Consider the following 19,860-nt stretch of genomic DNA (forward strand, 5'->3'; position numbering starts at 1 on the left):
ATGATTTCATCAAAGGTTTTTTCCTTCTTTGAATATCATCTGTGATGTAGTGGAATTATAGCTGAGAGCTCCAGATATGAACTTAAGTAAAGTTTGGCAAGCAGAGCATCATTAAGCATTCCTCTTAAACTGTGCTATGTTTACAGCAAAGCAGTTTTGCTTTCAAAATGCAGATTATTTTGTAACTTGAACATAAACTATAGGCAAAATTTTTGGTGGCTATATTCCTCGCTGGAGTGCAGTAAAACTATATTTATATGCAGCAGATGAGGATCTGCATTTTTTCCACATCTTTTTTAAGGCTTGTTTAATCCTTTAGAGAATGACAGCTTTGGTTCTTTGGAAATGCATCTCTTAAGAAAATGCCAGTGCAAAAATCATTTAACTGGGAGCACATCTTCTCTTGTGTGCCTTCCTTTGCAGCTGCCTTTGGTCTCTACTTCCCCAGGAAAGAGTACTCGGAGAATGTCTACATTGATCAGCCAGCAGGTACGCCGCTCCTGCGCATCCATGCCTTGAGGGATTCACATGGGGAAGCGGCCCACTTTCATCTGTGCCAGAATCTCATCGTTTCTCGAGCAAGATCCCATGAAAATCATTGGTTTCAAATCAGAGAAAAAACAGGACTTCTCTACCTCAGCAAAAGCCTGGATAGAGAGGACTTTAACATGCTGTGTAAGTATGAGAAGACTAGCTTTTCTTGTTGAAGTATCTCTTGTTCAAGCAAAGTACCTTCAGATCGTGAGACTTATCCATCAGCATATGAGCATCAAATTTGGAAAAAAAAAACATATCAGCCCTTTTAAAATGAGGAACCAGACCCAATGACACCCACAGCAAATGCAGGGAACCATAGGCCAAAGCAAACACTGATCTAGGACAGATCCAGTTGCTCACACTGTGGACTCCAGTATGGTGTGAATGTTGCATTACTTGAAATACTTTTTTTCTGCATTTCACAGCTGTATAAGTCACCACTTTACTGATTTGCTGATGCAAATTAAGCCAATTCCGCTAGGTTAATGCTAGGCACTTAGTTCAAACTCGGTCCTTGAACTCTGGTACTATGGATTCACACCAAACAGCTGTTGGAAGAAATGGTTAAGTGTACCTCTCTCCCTCTCTTGAGATCTGGCTTTGTTAGAGAAGCTTACTGTTGAACTACAGAAATTAATTATCTTGGTTTTTCTCCCTTCTTTTATACTCTAGCAGTAAATTGGTTTTGGTGATTTTGATCTATGAGGAAATTAGGTATCATTAGATGGTGGAGGAGGAAATGGGTGAGGAGTTAATGGCATACCGCTGTGATCAGCTGCAGAAATTCTGCTGTTGGAGAGAGTCTGTAGTAACTGTCTTGAGTTTGTAAGAGCCATATATCAACACTACCCTTTGACTTGGGTGCCTTGATGTTGAAATGTTCAACTTCAGGCACTGCTTTATTTTTTAAGTGTTGAGTGCTTGATATCCCACCCATTTTCACTGCGTTTTGGGTACTTGGTGTTCATGAATATCAGACAGCTATTTGTAACTGAACAAAGGAATAACAGCTATCCAGAACTTGAGAGACTTGTTTTGTTCATATGGATCAAAGTGCCCTAGAGCATCTTTTCAAGTGATTAGATGTGTTACAGGGATACTATCATTCTGTCTGTCGTCAAACCAAGGTAAGTAAAATAATTAAGGCTTGAGGGTGTATTAGTAGATAGCACGGGTTGATTTTAACTTCTATGTTACCTGTGACCAACTCTTTATATTTCAAAATTATGAAGCAATTTGTCCTCTAAATGTAAACAATTTGGCCCATATCCTCAACTAGAATAAACTATCAGAATGCTGTGACTTAAATGATAGTAGTTATGGGTCTGTCCTGAATAGCTGTTGCTGTTTCATGCACTCTTTTTCTCTGCTGCCACTCCACTCTGTTCTAGTCCCTCCAAAAACCAGTCCTATCAAAAAGCTGATTACTAATAGTGACTTGTTTTATGTCAGCGTCTTACAGACAGAATGCTGATACCCTTCTGTGAAGTTCTACAACGTAAAAACCCTATAGTTTTCTGGCTTAATGGGGTTATTAAGATTTAAGGTCTTCCCACCAGCAGGTGACGTATTGAAGAGTTGTTTTATTACATAATAGGACTATGTATTTTTTTTGTGGAATAACAGAGTATAGTACAAAATGAGTAAAAGAAATGCTTGTCTTCTGTAAAATATTTCTTCTGGTGTTTGTTTTTTTTTTTCCTGAAGCTGTAGGAAACTGGATGCCGTTATCAAAGGTGATGCTGTATGTCTTCCTTTCATCCCACCCTTTCCAAGAGAAGGAATGCGACTCTGCTACGCGCACCACGGTTTTCCTCTCCTTGATCAATGCTACTGCACCAGCTTGCAGTTCCCTGACAGCAAGGCAGCTTTGCTTCACAGAAATGGATCTCTCCTTTCACATCAAGGAGAATAAACCACCTGGCACATTTCATCAGCTCCAGTTACCCTCAGTTCATCATCTGTGTCAGAATCTCAGCATTTCCTACAAACTGCTGGCAGGTAAAACTGGAACTGTGCCACTCGCTTACCAGCAATAGATGTAAAGGGCTGCACTGTTAAGATCTCTTTTGCAGTAGATCTTCTAGATTGCTTCTATAAAGGAAATTCTGTTGCAAATGTGAACTGAGCCTGAAGATTTTGCCTTTGAGATATAGAGGGGATGGGAAGGAGGACTATTCCCTTTCCTAAGGAAGCGATTGGTTTTAGAAGTTTGCACCTGCTAAAAGCAGACTGGGAGTATCCTGAGCTTTAAATTGTGCTGCTTCTAGACTGCAGGGTCTTCCCATCTATTCCATCTTTTCTGCCTGCTCTAATATAACCCCAACAACTTCCTTCTGTTTCACTTCTGAGTCTGCCTTTTATCATGCAGTCATGATGTCCAAATGGATTTACTGGATTGCAAAAGAGTATTAAAGGAGAAAACTATCAGAGTCATATAATGGGAAACGATTGTCCCTCTTTATACTGTGGCTATGTTTTCCAGCTGAAGGTATGCCCTTTCGATACAATGAGAACACCACTGGCGTGAGTGTGACACAACGCCTAGATCGAGAAGAGAGAGAGAGATATGAGCTGATTGCCAAATGTACTGTGAGAGATGGCTTCAGGGAAATGCAGGTTGAGGTGCCCTTCCTGGTGAATGTGTTAGATGAAGATGACTCTCCTCCCTTCCTTCCCAATGGCACTGATACTGCAGATGCTGTCGTGGAGTTCAACAGGAAAGAGGTGATCTTCTCCTTTGTCTAGGCCCTGAACTAGCAGCGCAGTGGCGGGAGGCATGATTACTGGGAAACGCCATGCTCTGGGTAGTGGATCTCAGCAACAAGCACATCACTACACCATACTCTACAGACTTGTGATTGTAAAATTCTGAGTTTGTGGGATTCCTCTTCCCCGAGTTATATCTTATTCAGGCCCCAAAGGAAGAAGAGTTTGAGTTAGGAATTAAACAGTGTAAAGAAATGTGAGCAGTTCCTGAGGTCAGGGTGCACTATTGCTGAGACTGTGGTCAGGATTGATCTGTCTCCCCATACTGAGGAGTATTTATTACAGGCTTACTTTGCCAGGTGACTAAAACTGAGTGTTCTTAAAGCAAGTGTATGTGTGTATCCTTCCCATATATGCAAATCTATGTAAGATATCAGAACTACATTCAGAACATCCATTTGAATGCTGTACCAGTAACAGAAAGTTAGAAGAAGCGGTTGCTTTCTGCAGACAAACATTGCACCTGCAAAGGTGTTAAAGTTTCCAGTGTCAGGCTGTTAAGGGAGAGCTCCCAGATCTTGCATTAATGGTGCCCCCCTCCTGCTTTTCCCTTACTGCGCCAAGGTGATCATTCAGAGATCCGAACCCCTGGGTGTCCCTGCGTGTGCCCCCTGCACCCGTACACCCCTTGCTTCAGGACAGAAGTGTATAGCTGGGCTCTTTGGCTCTTCCACAGGAGCAACAACCCTTTATAAGTCAATGGTATAGAGAAGGCACTTCTCGTGGGGCCTAAATGATGCATTTCTTGTGAGATGAACTCTGTTTCATAACAACAACATCTTTTTTTGTAGTCAAATTTCCCTTCAAAGTAAGTTTTGCTTGTATTTGTCTGAAAGGGAAAAGAATGATCTTGGGAGTTTGCTGCCACCTCCCGAGTAGAACAAGTGTTGACAAGACACCCATGAACACATCACATTTGCCTGGGCAAAAAGTAATTCCTTTTTACTTTTGAAAATTTCGAGATTTGGGAGTTTCATTTAGCTCAGGATGATAGAAAGTGAAGGTCTCATAAAACTGTTTTATAAAGTAAAATATTCTCTTTGAAATTACATGCCTGCAAAGTGTTCAGAACGTAGTGATTTTCACTGGCATTTTGCAGAGGAAAAAAAAGCATTATATTTGAAAAATTTCAATCTTTTCTAGTCAGTAAATGAACTTGAAACAACAGAATTGCTAATAAAAATCTTAAAGGCCTTATGGCTTCAGTGTCTGGGTAGAGAACAGCAATCTAGTAGGCTAAGCAGAAGACAGACAAACCAGGCCACTTCTGTCATTTGGGTAAGGAGTTTGACCCCTCTGAATGTATTTCATGTCTTTTAAGCGCACATATTGCTTACCTGCTTTTTTAAGTAGTAGTGTAGAATACGTTGTAGAAGTGTAGAATATAATGTAGAAAACGTTAATTTTAAAAAATGGAAAGATCAAGAGCTGTGCATGTGCAGTCATTTCCTGCCTCAAAAGTTAGCACTGTATTTAGACATAGACTCAAGTGACTATATGACAAGTTCTTTTTCACTGCCATCTTCTTTTGAGCTTCTAACTCAGATCCGAATAGCTGTGAAATACTGGTAACCTGAAGTTTAAAATGAATTTGAATGAAAGTGGGCTTGAGTGAAAGTTGTAAGGTTTTATTTGACTAATGCTACAATCTCCCAAACATGTATCAGAGGAAGAAAGCTTCAGGTTATTCAGCATTGTAATTTATTATTTCCTTCCAGGGAACTGTTCTTGCAACGCTAACTGTATACGATGCAGACACCACACCTATTTATCCCCTTGAAAGCAGCAGAAAGAAATACACAGGAACGATCATTACCGACGATCCCTGGATAAGTGAAACATTTCGGGTAGAGCACATATTCGATGAAATCCACTTCAGCCCAAATGGCAGCCAAGTGAGGGGAACTCGACATGAGTACAGTAAGGTCTCTTTCTTCAAATAAAGGAGAAGTTGCTTGCTAGTAATTGACCAATAAGCTCTTGAACTTTTCCAAGCATTCTGTAAATACTGAGCCAAAGACAGCTGAAACATTTCAAGTTAAGCAAACGCTGAGTTTTAAACATGTACTGAGAAAATGGAGTTTATGCATCTCTGGGATAGGGAGCATACAGGATGATGTTGTGTATACTGATAAGCAAGATGTTCTGGTTGTAGGGTTCTCAGCTTGGTAGGTAGAAGGGAAGAGGACCTCTCCAGGCATCTTGAATGGCACAGAGCCTAACTCCATAAGAGCATATTTTCATATTTAACTCACCTTCTCGTTCCTGTTAGGAATAACTTTGATATGTTTAATTTTGATATGTATAATTTTGTTGTTATTGCAGTATCAAAATATACATTTGCAGATCATGTGGGTCAGTAATAGACTAATCTTTTCCTTTGCAGAACTGGTACTGAATAAAAGTATTTCAGTCACAGAGCATCGTTCCTTCCAGTTGGATGTTCTGGTGAATGACACAGAATTTCATGGCCCAGAAAGATCGGTGGTGCTTCATTTCAATGTCTCCATCCTCCCTGTCAGCATCCAGTTTCCAAACATGACTTACCAGTTCACAGTGAACAGAAATGCTGAACGCTTTGCACAAGTAAGAATGGTGTTAATTATATTTTCTGTTAGAGACAGAGCTTAGTAGATAGATCACTGGGGCAAGATGCGTTAAAGCGTTGGTTTTAGCTGCTTTAAGTAGAATAAATGAAAAATGTGATATCAATATGATTGTTGCTGGATGCAGTGGATAGCAGGTAGACTGGACACTAGCTCTCCCATCACGTAGTAACAGAGGAGGACCCACACATGGAAGTGTTAATAGAGAGAAATAATATGCGTTATAGATAGGAGGACTTGCAACCATGGGTGGCTTAGGCATAAATAACTGGAAAAACATCAAGGACAAAAAAAGAAATTTGTCCTACCTGTTGGAGCCCTAGCTCTACATATTCCACTATGTTAATGGCTTTTCTCTAGAAAATGGCTAGTTAGTAATTAATGTGTTTCCTAATTTAACCTTCATTTTAGCTTAATCACCACCATTGCCATTAATAATGCCTTCCAGAAACACTTTCTAACAGGTTGACATTAATCAGGTGAAAATTACAATGTAATTCCTATGGAACATGTACATTAATAAGGAACTAGTTCCATATAATTAATGTTATGAAAGTAAATATTAAAAACATCAGTGATGAGCCATTTTGGGAGAGCTGCTGGAAAGTATACCTCATAACTAAATAAAGCTATGAAACTGCCGCTGTATTTGTAGCAGACAGGAGGACTGAGACTAAAATGTGATCATCCCAATTGCAGAGAAAACCAATTCACTAGAAGACTTCTAAGGAAGAATTCAGTTTTATTAATCTTTAAGCCTCTGACTCATTGTAAAAAGAAAGAAAAAGGAAAGTTAGATATATTGCATGTTTTTATATTTAATCTGATGAAATGCACTATGGCTTGATAGCTCTTCAGAGTACAGAACAGGCCTTACACAACCAATAAAAATGCTGCTGCTTCATCAAGGGACATTTTACCTGTAGTCTGCACTGAACATCCTAAGTACGAGAAAGATACTAAGTGTGCTCACATAGCAGGCTCCCTACAAAAAGCTGCTACCTTATGACATTTTGTGATGTCTTGTGGCTGCAACTTTTAAATTTGCAGTCTGTTAGAAACTTCAGAGCATATTCTGTGCTTTTTGTGCAGATCACAATATTTTTCATGTTAGGTTTGGGGTTTTTGTAGCACCAGACTATGAAAGCTTTATTCTCAGCCATGTAAAAAACTCCTACTTGGAGATAGGGTGAAACCAGTGGGTTTCCCCCTAAAAGAAGTAACAACATAGGTGTGTAAGATAGCCATAGTCTAGCTCTTAGCATCTAGAAATGGGCCCCAACTGTATGTATGTCACAACATGACTGTAATTGTAAAAAGTGTGAAAACTTAACTGTTAGATATATATGAATATAAATGAAATTTTTTTTTTGCCTGTGCATGTATATGTGTATATATATACATATACACACAGATTTTATATATAGGTGTATGCATACAATAATATTATGCATGAATGAATTCCAAACTAAATTTGGTTAATCCATGTTTATCTGTGCATACTCTAGATTGCTTGAACAATTCGTTTGAAGTCTGGGAGCACATAGTTTTCTAGTTCCAGAATGCAAAACCAAAAAAAAAGAAAAGCAGTTAACTTCTAAAGCTGCTGGTTTTGCATGTTGTCAGAACAGTCAAACATCTGAAAGGGAATTTTAGGGTTTCTGGAAGTAATGGCACTTCCCACTAATGGTGTGGTTTCATGGGGTGGCAGTAGTAGCAGGGAAGGCTGTTCTGGCAAGAAGAACTCCAAGTCTGTAGGAAGAGATCTTTCTTTGTGCTGCCTAAACACAAATTCACAACGAGATTTAGTTCTGATTCTTGACCAGCAAAGTGCAAAACTCATCCTGGCTCTGAAGATGGTATTCTCAATCAGTTAAAAGTGTCATCCACTTCCAAGACTGGGTTTGAATTTACAGTGTGCTCGGCTTGGAGCACAAGTCAATGTAAGCAGCTTAGTCCCCAGCACTTCACATTATTAAAGTCATCTGCATAATTAGCCATGATGTGCCAGAGCAGTGAGGAGAAGTACTGGGCCAAATCAATATGAAGGCTGAACTGTCTCTTGCCCTAAGAAAAACACAAGAACGTGAAGAAATGATTAACTGCTGGGATGATGCCATTTGTCTATATGAGCAGCTAAATGAATTGAATAACAGAAGCATGGCCTGATGGTACAGGCTTGCCCAGTGGCATTTAACTTATCAAAGGACTTAAAGCTCTATTGACATTTACTGAGACAAATGATGAATAACGTCGGCTGAGATTTTTAGAGAGGTTGTGTCCAAATGTCCCTGGAATTCAGTGAAGAGGAACATTATCATTATCATTATCCAGACTTTATTAAACTCTGGAGCTCAAAAGATGGATTTTTCTGTTCCTATTTCTGATAATGGTATTTCTCTGTTAACTATTAAGAGTCTTGCAAAATGCACCCTTGTAGGTTCCTCCCCTGTATGTTGATGTTAATCCTGATTACCAGGCTATTTTTCACCCTCCTCATGAGAAAGAGGAACTGGCTGCTTCTACCTCCTTCCCCTGGGGCTGTGCTCTGCTGCATCTGAGAGCTGTGCTAACTTCAGAACCTGTGGTGCAGAGCAAAGTTACAAGCTGGGGCTTTCCCTAGTGGAATCAGGCAAAAAGACAAAGCCTCTCTTTCCTGTAGAAATTTCTTGACAGGGGCATTTTTAGCTTCTCCTCAAATTATGCGGCGAAAGCAAAACTGGTCCATGCGCTACTCTAAGGATAATCTGCTCATCAGGGACCCCAGATTTATGGGGCCTTCTCCATCCCCTTTGCAGAAAACTTCTGTTGATGAAAAAGATGCCTGGAAAAAGCAGTTCTGACACAGTAGGCAGAAAGGACAGTTTAGTCTATAGAAATGTTAATGCCATGGAACATCATTATGTTCTCCTACTGCTTCAAAGAAACACCATTTAAGTAGTTGCAAAACACTGCCAGTTGCAATGCAGCACCAAAGCTAAGATGATGTGGTTCTGGAAGGGACCTGTCTAGACCTTGTGTCTAGACAGAGTTTATGAACAGTTGAAGTCTTGTCTTTACTTCTCTTGCTTCCTGCCAGTCCCAGCGTGCTGTGGAGAGGAGACAGCATGGAAAAAATGGCCTAGCTTCTGATTGCTTTAATAGTCTTTGTATGTTATGCTGCCACCAAAAAAAACCAACAAAAATAGTGCCAAATGACCAGTCAGTGATGTGAATGGGAATAAGTTAGATGGAGCAGGACTATCCTGTGACAAAGAATGCCTCTAGGACTGCAAAAGCTTCCTTTCTGAATTTAAATAGTCCAGGTTCATAGGAAGAGGTCTTAGTACAAAAACTTTTTTTTTTTTTACATTTAAGAATGCTAAAACCAAGATGTACAGATATGCTTTTACCAGCAGTAAAAACTTGAAAACACATCTTAAGTGCAGCATTTGAAAAGAATCCATCACCAAGTTCCCTTCAATAACACCCCACCCTTCACATTGTGGTTTTCCCTGCAAGGAAAGCCAATGCCTCTGGGCCTGATCCGAATCCCACTCTTGTAAATGGAAAAACCAAAGTGAGCTTTGGATCAGTTCCTATAGGAGCTGGACACGAGACGGGGCTTTACATTCCTGTGCTTCTTAAATAAATTGTTTCAGACTGAAGAGTGCTGTAGCATAGATATTCTGGCAGGCAGAAGTTCAAATATGGCGAACCAATATATTTTCATTTTTAGATGAAAATGTTTTTAAAATTGCAAATGGGAAACAATGAGGTTCTTATTCCTTTTAAGGCTTTCAGAGAACTCTACTGGCCAGAAACTTCTTGACTGTAATATTATGAAAATTATGTATTAGCAATTTCTATCTTACTTGAAAAGAGTCTCAGCTTTATTCACACTGAGCTCTTTGCTTTCTCAAGCAAGACCAAAGTTTTTCTCACTGACCAGCCTGGGACAGAGCAGGGACTGAACTCAGACATTCCCAAATCACAGGGTCTTGTTCTCACTGAACACTGCTCACCATCAGCAGTAGGCACCAAATATCACTGAGTCAAGGCTTTTTGCATTTCCACTGCTAGCCTGAAGACAATGGTAGTGCTTTACCTCTCGTTTTTACTGAAAATAAATCACAGTTGAAGCGTTCACGTACTGCATTGGTAGTAAAATATCAAATCTGTAAACCCTAGATACATGCTGAACTCTGCAGGGTGTAATATGCTCAGTTTTCTTTCAAATAGTTTTGGGAAGCATAGAATATTTTTTGTTTCTGTTGTCTGTGATTTCTTTGTTGGTGTTTGAGCCTAGATAGGAAAAATCTGCATTGAAAACTGCATGAAATTCCGTGGTGTGAACATCACCTACAAGTTACTGTCCCTCAACGTAAGCTGCTATCCTGTCAGCATACTTCAAGGCCGAGAAGACAAATATGGAAGCCTTTATGTGAATGATTCCTCTGTACTGCGGAGACCTGAATGCAAGGAAATACAATACACTATTCAAGCTACAGACAAGCAGAGCAGGAAACATACCAAAACACTCCTCACTATTGTATTGGAAGGAACCAGTAAGTACCTGAGTCAATCAGAACCATTTACTTGTATACAAGTGTTACTGGTACTAGGTGATGTGTTAGTAGGGTGATCTATAAACTGATGGCCTTAACAATGATAGTGAGTCTGAGCTACAAGATGGAGATTGCAAAGTTTTCATTTTGAGTTCTGATTCAGACCTGCCTGTAGCAGATATTTGTTTGAAGAACTAATGTACAGAAAGGTGGTGTATCATAGGCAATTCCTAATGTTCATGATGATATTTGATTTAGAAGAATCTTTTGTGTGTGTGCGTGACACCTTTATTTTGTATTTCACATATTCCTATGGAAGGAAAAAAAAGAGTGTATGTGTGTATATATATATGAAACCACAAATCTCTGGCCTAAGTACATTTATTCAATCATCTTTCACCCCACTTCTCTCTCCAATTTTTCTTTTTGTTAAAAAAAAAATTTGCTTAACATTCATGTAGCAATTGCACTGACTTCATTTTACTGAAAAGTTCATAAGGGCAGATGGTTAGAAATATTCTATAACAGCCACAGCAGAGGAGGATTACACTGGAAAGATAATCACTTCCCTCCAAACCATATTGCACTTTATGCAAAACCTTACAATTCTACCTGATAATTGCTTCCATTCCCTTCTATCATATCAGAACTCCTATGCCAAGAGCAAGTGGATTGAGGAAGAAGAAACAAGAGCCTGCAGTGGACTTTTCTATTTGCAAGAGCTTTGTGCTGTCCGAAATCACATTTCTAGTTGGTGCTTTTTGAGCTACTACTGCATTAGCCCAAGTACTAAGTGTTTTCCCTTAATTAAAAGTTTTGTATGAAGCTGTAAGTACTTATGGTCTCCCTTTTTTCTGTTATCAGAATGTTAGCACATTTCTACAGTTCTAGGCATTGACAGTGTGTTGTCAATCAAAGATAACCATGCCATCATGAGCTTGCTGTTTATCTTTTATTTCACAGAAGAGAAACACCTGGACTTTTCTTTAGTTGTTATCTAAGTTTACTGATAGTTGGGTCAGTACGTGTTAGGTGTTTCACTCCTTTCTTCATCTTTCTTTCCTTCCTATCTGCCCCAAAGAATGGAGTTTTCCTTCTGATTTGAGCCGATTTGCTTGTGTATTCTCATCTCCCTTGTCCTGAACTGACAGCAAACATTTTCCTAACAGTTTTAAAGAAAGAAGAGGACTGCCCTGACTCTTGTGCTGTGAGTAAGCACCATGCTGAATGTGAAGAGTGTGGTGGCCTGGGAGTGCTAACGGGAAGATGCCAGTGGAGACAGGGGAGTGGAAAAGGTACATTTCTGTTGTGTGAAACCAAGCTTCTGTTTAGTTGTAATTGTGCATTTGACTTCCATAGATATAAATTGATGTATTCTGGCTGGACAACATGGTGTAGTAAACTACACAGTAGCTGGGGCTAAAAAAATTAATCATAATACCCAAACAAAACATGCACTACGAAGGAAACCGAGGTTAAGTTGGAATGGTCATTCTTCGTCTTGGTCCCTGGTGATGTTGAACACAATACATTAAACGCCAGGTAGTGAATTGGTTTGCAGCAGTGTAACTGGAATGGGTGATTTATGGCTTGCAAGATAATCTCTGTGACAATGAGTTGAGATTGGAACATACCAATAAGCCTCTGAGCAAGCATGCCTCAGCAGACAGACAGTGAGCACAGCAGCAGTGTTGCTGTTGTCTCTCTTTTCTGTGGTCTGTAGCACAAATCTGATGGGTGACAGTACTCTTGACTCTTCCAGAGCAACGCTTCTGTGCTGGTACTTTATCCCTTCAAACTGCATGAGTATCACAAATTCTCTTTTGACTGCTTGTAACCTTCATATTCAAGTATGTGTGAAATTGTGTAGACATCCTTAGTTGTGAAAGTCACTCTTTGGTCTCAAAATGGTCAACTAGCTCTTTTTCAAGTAATACTCACTGTAATTGCAAGTGACATGCCCAAAGGGCTGTCAAAAGCAGAAAACATCGTGAAAAATATATTTCTTCCAGTTGCTTTTAGTTGTTGTCTTGCCCATTACTTTAGCACATGATGTTCATATTCATAGATGTTTATTTTAAAAAGTAACCTGTGCTTTGGTGTGTCAACATGCACTGAGAAGATGCAGTAAGCTTTCCTTCAAAGCCTCGTGGTATTTGTGCGGCTGTCTGTTTCTGTGTTAACAGGGATCACCACAAACTATTCCACATGCACCCCGAGTATCAAGACTTGTCCAGATGGCATCTGTGATGTGATTGAGAGCAAAGACCCAGCTGTGTGCCCCCAAGACTGCACAAGTATGGAAATGTTTTAGGATGGACTTTTCTGTGTCGCTCCTGATCACTGTTCACTTTCTTGATCCCAGATACCTTTACAAGCGCAACATATTTAGCATTGTCATACCTGCATTTGAATCGTACAAGAAAGTTAGGGGCATGGGGACTAACGCTGTTCTTTTTTAAGGCAGTCAGCCAACACCTATTGGCAGTGATGGAAAGATACGGTTTTCTCAGTAATTCTCATTCTGCTCCCCCTGCTAATTTGCAGGTAGTGTTTTTCAGTGGAGGTACTTGCTGAAACAGGTATAGGTTTTGGGCAGCTTAGTGCCCTATTTCCGAACTTCAGCACAATATGATAGAAACCATGCCTATTTGAATTCCAATTTAAATAAGTAAGAAGAAAAAAATTTCAATTTAAAATAAATGTGCTTACAGAGGATCATTTGGGGAAATGCACCTGGCCTTATTTGACAGGTGTGATCCAATCCCTTATCTATTTGAAGATACAGGCAGAGATTCACATGAACAGCATTTATGAAGGAAGAACTGAAATACATGTGTGTTTTTTCTTCAATGCATCTTTCTACATTCCACTTGTATACCTGCTTATACCTGCAAGTTCAGAAATCAGCCTGACAATATAAAGGTTAGAAAAACAGTGTATTGCACTTGCGCAATTTCAGTCTTCTGAGAGATGATAATTTTCAAGTGTATCTTCTTATCTTATCAGTATCTAATTCAGGAATAAAGACATAGCTGTTTATTGAATAATTCTTCTGGCTCTGACATTGTATACTCCAAGTTTACATTTTAAAATGGAAGAACTAGCATTTTTTACAGGCAGAAACTAGCATTTTCTTACAGGTTAGGACTTATGTTCTTCTATAAAATGAATGAATAAAGAGGCATCTTTGTATTTCTTACATGCAAGAATGGCATTGTGTATTGTAAATGACTTTTACTGCAAAGATAATTAATTCATTAGAGTGCATAAAAACAATCCCTAAAGTGGCAGAAATCCTTGAAGTGAATGCAAGTAACTTCTCTAATCATCTGAAAAGAATTCTTTATTGGTAATAACCGCAATCAGTGTCATTCTAAAAGTGGAAATATTTGTGCCAGAGGCTGCCATGCTAAAACATGTAATGTGCAACATATGCAGCATCAGATGTTTTGTTCAACAGAAGCCCAAAAGAAATACTGTCTTATTAGGTAATAGAAACAGGCAAGTAAGACAAGCTTTCAAGATGTTATGTATGCCTTTTTAATGCCCAAGTTGGATAATTTTATACATGATTTGACACAATTCAGAACCTGGGCTGGTGCCCCAAAAGCAGTATATTTACAGACAAAGCAATGAGTGTGTTTTAGGAGCTCAGAGGTGCAGGAGTACCATTATATCTGCTTTTACTGGCAAGGGCCATTTTTGGGAGAATGGCAAGCGATAAATAGAAAGCCATGGATGCATTAAGATCAAGGATATTCTTAAAGTACAGATAGCTGCTAAATATTTATTTTTGTAATTCATCTATCATTATGATGGCTTTGTACTTCAGTCCCAAAATTGCCTTCTCACACTAACACCATGAATATTATGTTCAAGGACACTCAGCTGAAACAACTGGTGCTGTGGCTGTGCCTATCAAATAGAGGCACCCTAACTTCATTCTGAGCAAGATACTCTTGTAGTAAGTAACTGCTTCAGGGCTGGTTGCAGTGTGTGAATCTGGCTAAACATTTGTAAATGACTGATCGTTGTAGGTTCCTCTGAACTTGGGCTTTCTGATAATGGAAAAAAAAAATACAGTGCTTAGGCTTCTACCTTGCTTTGTATGTTTGTTTTCAGTGGTAGTCATCTTTGGTTTTGTTGAACAACCAGTGTTTTTAGTTTCTGAATTTCTGGAGTTTCTACATGGTATGGGATAGGGCCACAGTTTTTCCCTTTTCCAAATGACCTTGCAGCAGGGAAAGCTCTTTCCCATGACAGGGCAATGGAAACAGCTGATGATTTAAACAAGATCATGTGAAACACCACACAATTCAAAACAATATTGATAATTCTTGGAATTCCCCTACCAGCAGTGCATTTGTGAAAAATACATTTCTGGGTCTCTGGAATGCATATAGGAAGCTCCATGTTTCCAATATACACCTGCAGTGACAATGTACTCCTCCTTTCCCTGCTGTATAAAAACCCTTTGTCTTCAAATCCCTTGATCAAGAACAGTTTAGATAGGACCTGCTCATCCCCATGCTTCCCCCTTCTTGCAGGTCCTCAGGCCAATGTAGATAAATACATTTGATTTTTTGGAGGCTAATGGAAAATAGAGAAAGTTGGCTGGTGGACGGATAATCAAGAATTTTTGGAAATACTGACACTTCTTCAGATGACAAGTGTCAGCTCAGAGAGCAGTAACTCAGCAGAGTCTCTTGCAAAATTAACCAGTTGAGCTGCATACAATTTAGTAGGTGTGGCCTCTCTAGAAAGATGATTTAAACCTGTTTTGCTTGAATACTCAAGTCCCTGTTCCACTTCTTCTAAAAAAGGATGTTTGCCTTTATGTTACCAAAAATATCCTCTTCCTCAATTCGTGTTACATATCCAAAGAAATGTAAAAGAAATAGTCATTCACTCTATCGACTTAGATGACATGGAGGAAAATTAGTTGAAATAAAAAGAAGACTATAATGAAAAAAAAATTATTCATCTTTTGAATCCCTTTACGGTTTAGAGAATTTTTCTGAAAGGCAGCTGAACTTGCAGAACTTGATTGCTTTCTGTCTATACAATGCTGTTTGTGATTAAAGGCAGTTTATAGATGAAAGATGTCACAACTAATGGTAATTTTTATAATGTATGCAGAAAAGAAGTTATTTACTTGGAAACACAGTTGCAATTACTCTGCGTGAAGAACTCCTGCTTGAAATCAAGAGTAGTTCTGTATGAGTTTCTGCACTTTTTTCCTATATTAAACAGTGCATTTTTAGATAATGAAAGATTTATTTTTTGACGCTTGCTCTTAGTGCTTTCACTAGACTATCCTGTGGCATTTTACAGATGTGATTAAGTATTGTTATCTCCATTTGACAATGGAATGAGTGATATCTAGACCAGTATGCTGACTTTTCCAAGGTAAGAGGAAATTGGCATCAAAGCCAGGAACGGAGCTCAACTCTGCAGACCACTAGTCTATACCACTGGACTTTACATCAACTCATGAGTAAGAAAAAAAAATACCTAAGACAATGGTGACGAGAAACTAAAATAAGTAGACTAGAGAAGATATTTTAGGGAGAATTTTAAAACATAAGATGACCTCACTGATACACACCCGTAATGCTTTATGAAGAAACTGAATCAGGACAGCCATGAGATGATTGTTTGAGGTAGATGTTTGGCATTAAATAATGGGATTCTATATAAGGTTTTAAGGGGTATATGAAATTAGGAAAGTATCCCAACTATGCAATGCAAACAGAACTATTACATTTTTATTATAAATAAATTTTAATCCAGAGTCTTCTATAATGGGAAAAACTGCTAATCAGGGACAATGTTCAAGCAGTCCAAGTCCCTCATTTCAGGATCTCAGACATTTCAGAATTTAGAGTCTGCCCTAATTCTTTGGAATCCCTGTCATTATCACTGCACTGTGCTGCCCTGTTAAATTTCAGATGCATACTAGGAGAAACCCGTGGAAACCTCTGAGCCTTATTTTTTTTTTTTCCCTTTAACTACATGTGAGAATCTTAGCTTGTGTCTGTATTTGATTAGGTGGAAACATTATTGGTGGTCATGGGAAAGGCATTGGAAATCTTGGAATTAAGTCAGGACATGGGATTTGTTACTGTTTCCCAAGACAGAACTGTTATTGTGAGAAAGATGATATCAAGGGTAAGTCTAAACATCATCTGTTGTTCTTATATTAATCTTTTCCTCTGGTTTTATCTACCATCTGTATATATACAATCATCTAAACTTGTGGGCGTGTTAATAAACAATATCTTTGGTCAGAGACTGCTAATATAAAATTAATTAAGCACTGGCACTTTGACTTCTATGAAGGAGCCTGAAAATTTCCAGAGGGGGTTATTTGTAACCTTGGCTAAAGTTCTTTTTTATCCATTACTGCATGACAAACAGGTTGGTTTCCTTTGATTTCCAGCAGCATTTACATTTCAGTGAGACTCACCTGATATTTGCAAAGACAGCTAGGAGATTAGAATAATGACTTCTATTACTTTCAAGTAATTCCAGCTTCCTAATCATTTTAGAAAATCTCAGCTTCAAAATGTCAGAGAGAGCCAGCTTCCATTGTGTTAGGAGGAAGAGTGGATTACTTTTTTCATTGACCTTTGTTTAAACATAAAAGCTCTACGCAGTTGTTTGAAACAGATTGACGGGGTTTAACTAATGTTTTTTTAAAATCATTTTTATTATTGCTAATAATAAACATAACATGAAATATTTTGCATCTCTAAAACTGAATTGTTTAGAAGGTATCTCAATTTGGTCTTTTGAGTAAATTTTCTATACACATAAGAAAAAGAGGAAGCATAAAGCTTCTTGCTTTATCTTTTTTTTTATCCCCCCCCCCCTTCTGGAAAGGTATTGTGCTGTTTCCACTTATGTCTGAGGTAGAGCTTGCAGATGTATGTTGTAACTATATCTCTGAAGTCAGGATTATCTGATGAACCACAGTGCAAAGGACAGTATTTTGGATCTCACAGTTTCTTTGGGAAGTGACCCCCTAGGGATGCTATCTAGGGGCACTTAGACTTAAAGAAACTTAATTTCCAAAGTAAGACACTAAAAGTGCTTCTGCAAAAGGGGAACTAGTAAATGGGGAGGAAAAAAATGCATATTTAGAAGCAGTTGCAGCCTTAGGCAATGTTTCCAGAAAGAATTCTTTTGTTAAATACAAAGCAGAAATATTCTAAGCCTCTTTATAACCTAAAAAGATGAAGAGAAATATTCTTTAATACCTAACAATTGACATAATGAATTAAATTCATATTTGAAGAAGATTTTATTTGATGGGTTGAACAGCTGTAACATAAACTGTTATCCACAAGCAAAACTCAGTCACAGGTCTCCAGAGAGATAAATGGTATCAGAAGATCAACATATGATAGGCTGGGATTAAAGAAGAGTGTCAGAAGTAGCCTACATCTATAAAGATAAGGAGCACGGGGTCAAGCTAGCTATCCTTACATTTATACAGGCGGTTAGGCAAACAATTACCTGCTGGTGTCCAAAATAAAAAAAAGAATTGGTAGGTGCAGTGAGCATATTTGTAAGTTCTCAAATTTCTTTGAGAATTAGCTATTAAGTTTTCCTCTAGGTTTTTAAATTATTTTGAGTTCTGTTCCTGTCACACCTGCGTGTGTTGTATGCACTGCCAAATCAGAAGTAGGAGACAACAGGCAAAGTTCTAAGAAGCTCTTCTTGGTCCACAGAGCAACTATGTGATGACGTGTGCAAGACTGTGATAGCAGGGGCAGTGCTGCTATCCTTCATCATCTCTGTGCTGCTTTCTTCCTATTTCATCCATCGTTACCACAAGAATTCTCCGAAGCCACCCATTGCCTCCGCAGAAATGACATTCCGGCGCCCAGCCCAGTCCTACCCCATCAGTTATTCTTCCACTAATGTCCGCCGGCCTTCTTTAGATTCCATGGAGAACCAAGTGTCTGTAGACACCTTTAAAATACCAGTAAGCCTGATGTCATTTTGCAACCTCTTTTTTGATGTCTGTGTTGTTCCTGAAGAATGTTGGTTATGCATGCAGAAAATGTTACAGAAATGCAATCTATTCATAGAACTACACAACTCAACTAAATCGGAAATGACGTGTACAGGCAGGGAACTGAAGATACTTAATGAGTAATTGGATAAACCCTATAATTTACTCTATAATGCCAGTATATTCTTCCACTTTTGTTAAGTTTTAATATAGTGTAACATCTTAGGTCTAATTTGAGCTGATGTTTTTTTCTAAATGTAACTCTGCATTTGACAGTAGTGTGGTTTTACTTTAACATTGTCCAATTAAATACTTATAATCAGCAGTTTTGTAGTTTCAGTGATAAACTATAATGCTACAAGAAGGGTAAGTTTAAAACAAAACAATCCCTACTGAGATCTGTTCCTAATTTCTGATATACAGACCGTAGGTGTCAGTTGGAGTGGGATTTTTACCCACATTTTAAGGATTTTTGCCCAGTCATGCTATCATATCTTTCATCTAGTTTCTTCGGTGTTGAATCACGTACTACCCAGGATGCCTGCCAACTGGTCATCTTTTCATGGACCAACACAGTACAGAAACACTGTCACTTTATAGACACATGTGGCAACATCAAATCTATTTAAATGTTATACATTGAGGTCTTCAGAGACCTTGTGCTCTGTTTACTTTAATTTCTTGTCTGCTTTGTACATCTGTCATCATTTTGCAACCCTAAGGCTTAATAACACTAATTTCATAAGAGGAGGATTGTTGTCTCCAGTGAATTTTTAAGGGAAAGCCTTATTCCGTGAGTAAAACTGATTTACTTCTCTGTGAAGTCCAAGGTCACATATTCATAGTTATTCTGAAAGTCAGCATTTATCCTGTATTGCTTCATTTTTCATTTGTATCCCATTTCCCAGACCTGTAAATATAATCCATTATCCATAGACGACATGTACAGCCTGTTTTGAAGGAGGGATTTCCAAGGTAATCGAAAAAACACTTGCAAAATACCTAGAGATTAAGAAGCTTTTATAGGAATACACTGATACTGACAAAAAGAGCAACCAACCATGTACGCTAAAGTGTACCTATTCCTGAAGAATGGTCTCCTATTGAACATTAATGCTTCAGGTGTATCTAGCCACTCCCTTTCTTGCTTCATCTTATAGGGTTCCTTTTGTCTCCTGCAGGAAGATCCAAAATGGGAATTCCCTCGGAAGAATCTAGTTCTGGGCAAGACTCTTGGAGAAGGAGAATTTGGAAAGGTTGTCAAGGCAACAGCATTCCGACTCAAGGGAAGGGCTGGTTATACCACTGTAGCGGTGAAAATGTTAAAAGGTACATTCCCATTTGGGTCTGAAATGACTTGGAAACTATTTGTTGT

The 19,860-nt window shown here is 38.6% G+C and overlaps 1 protein-coding gene across 1 annotated transcript in view; it reads left to right on the plus strand.

Moving 5' to 3' along the window:
* Positions 1 to 423: 423 nt before the first annotated feature.
* RET (ret proto-oncogene) overlaps positions 424 to 19,860 on the plus strand; it is a gene marked incomplete at its 5' end in the record, with an annotated part of 35,022 nt that continues 15,585 nt past the window's right edge. The window contains 11 exons of the mRNA XM_009700208.1: positions 424 to 675; positions 2,245 to 2,538; positions 3,023 to 3,264; positions 5,025 to 5,226; positions 5,693 to 5,892; positions 10,201 to 10,459; positions 11,629 to 11,754; positions 12,646 to 12,756; positions 16,514 to 16,633; positions 18,199 to 18,455; positions 19,667 to 19,814. Coding sequence (XP_009698510.1) covers positions 424 to 675; positions 2,245 to 2,538; positions 3,023 to 3,264; positions 5,025 to 5,226; positions 5,693 to 5,892; positions 10,201 to 10,459; positions 11,629 to 11,754; positions 12,646 to 12,756; positions 16,514 to 16,633; positions 18,199 to 18,455; positions 19,667 to 19,814 — 2,211 coding nt within the window. The remainder of the gene's footprint in view (positions 676 to 2,244; positions 2,539 to 3,022; positions 3,265 to 5,024; positions 5,227 to 5,692; positions 5,893 to 10,200; positions 10,460 to 11,628; positions 11,755 to 12,645; positions 12,757 to 16,513; positions 16,634 to 18,198; positions 18,456 to 19,666; positions 19,815 to 19,860) is intronic.

The sequence above is a fragment of the Cariama cristata genome, unplaced genomic scaffold (genome assembly GCF_000690535.1).
Source record: "Cariama cristata isolate BGI_N322 unplaced genomic scaffold, ASM69053v1 scaffold7190, whole genome shotgun sequence".
Lineage (NCBI taxonomy): Eukaryota > Metazoa > Chordata > Aves > Cariamiformes > Cariamidae > Cariama > Cariama cristata.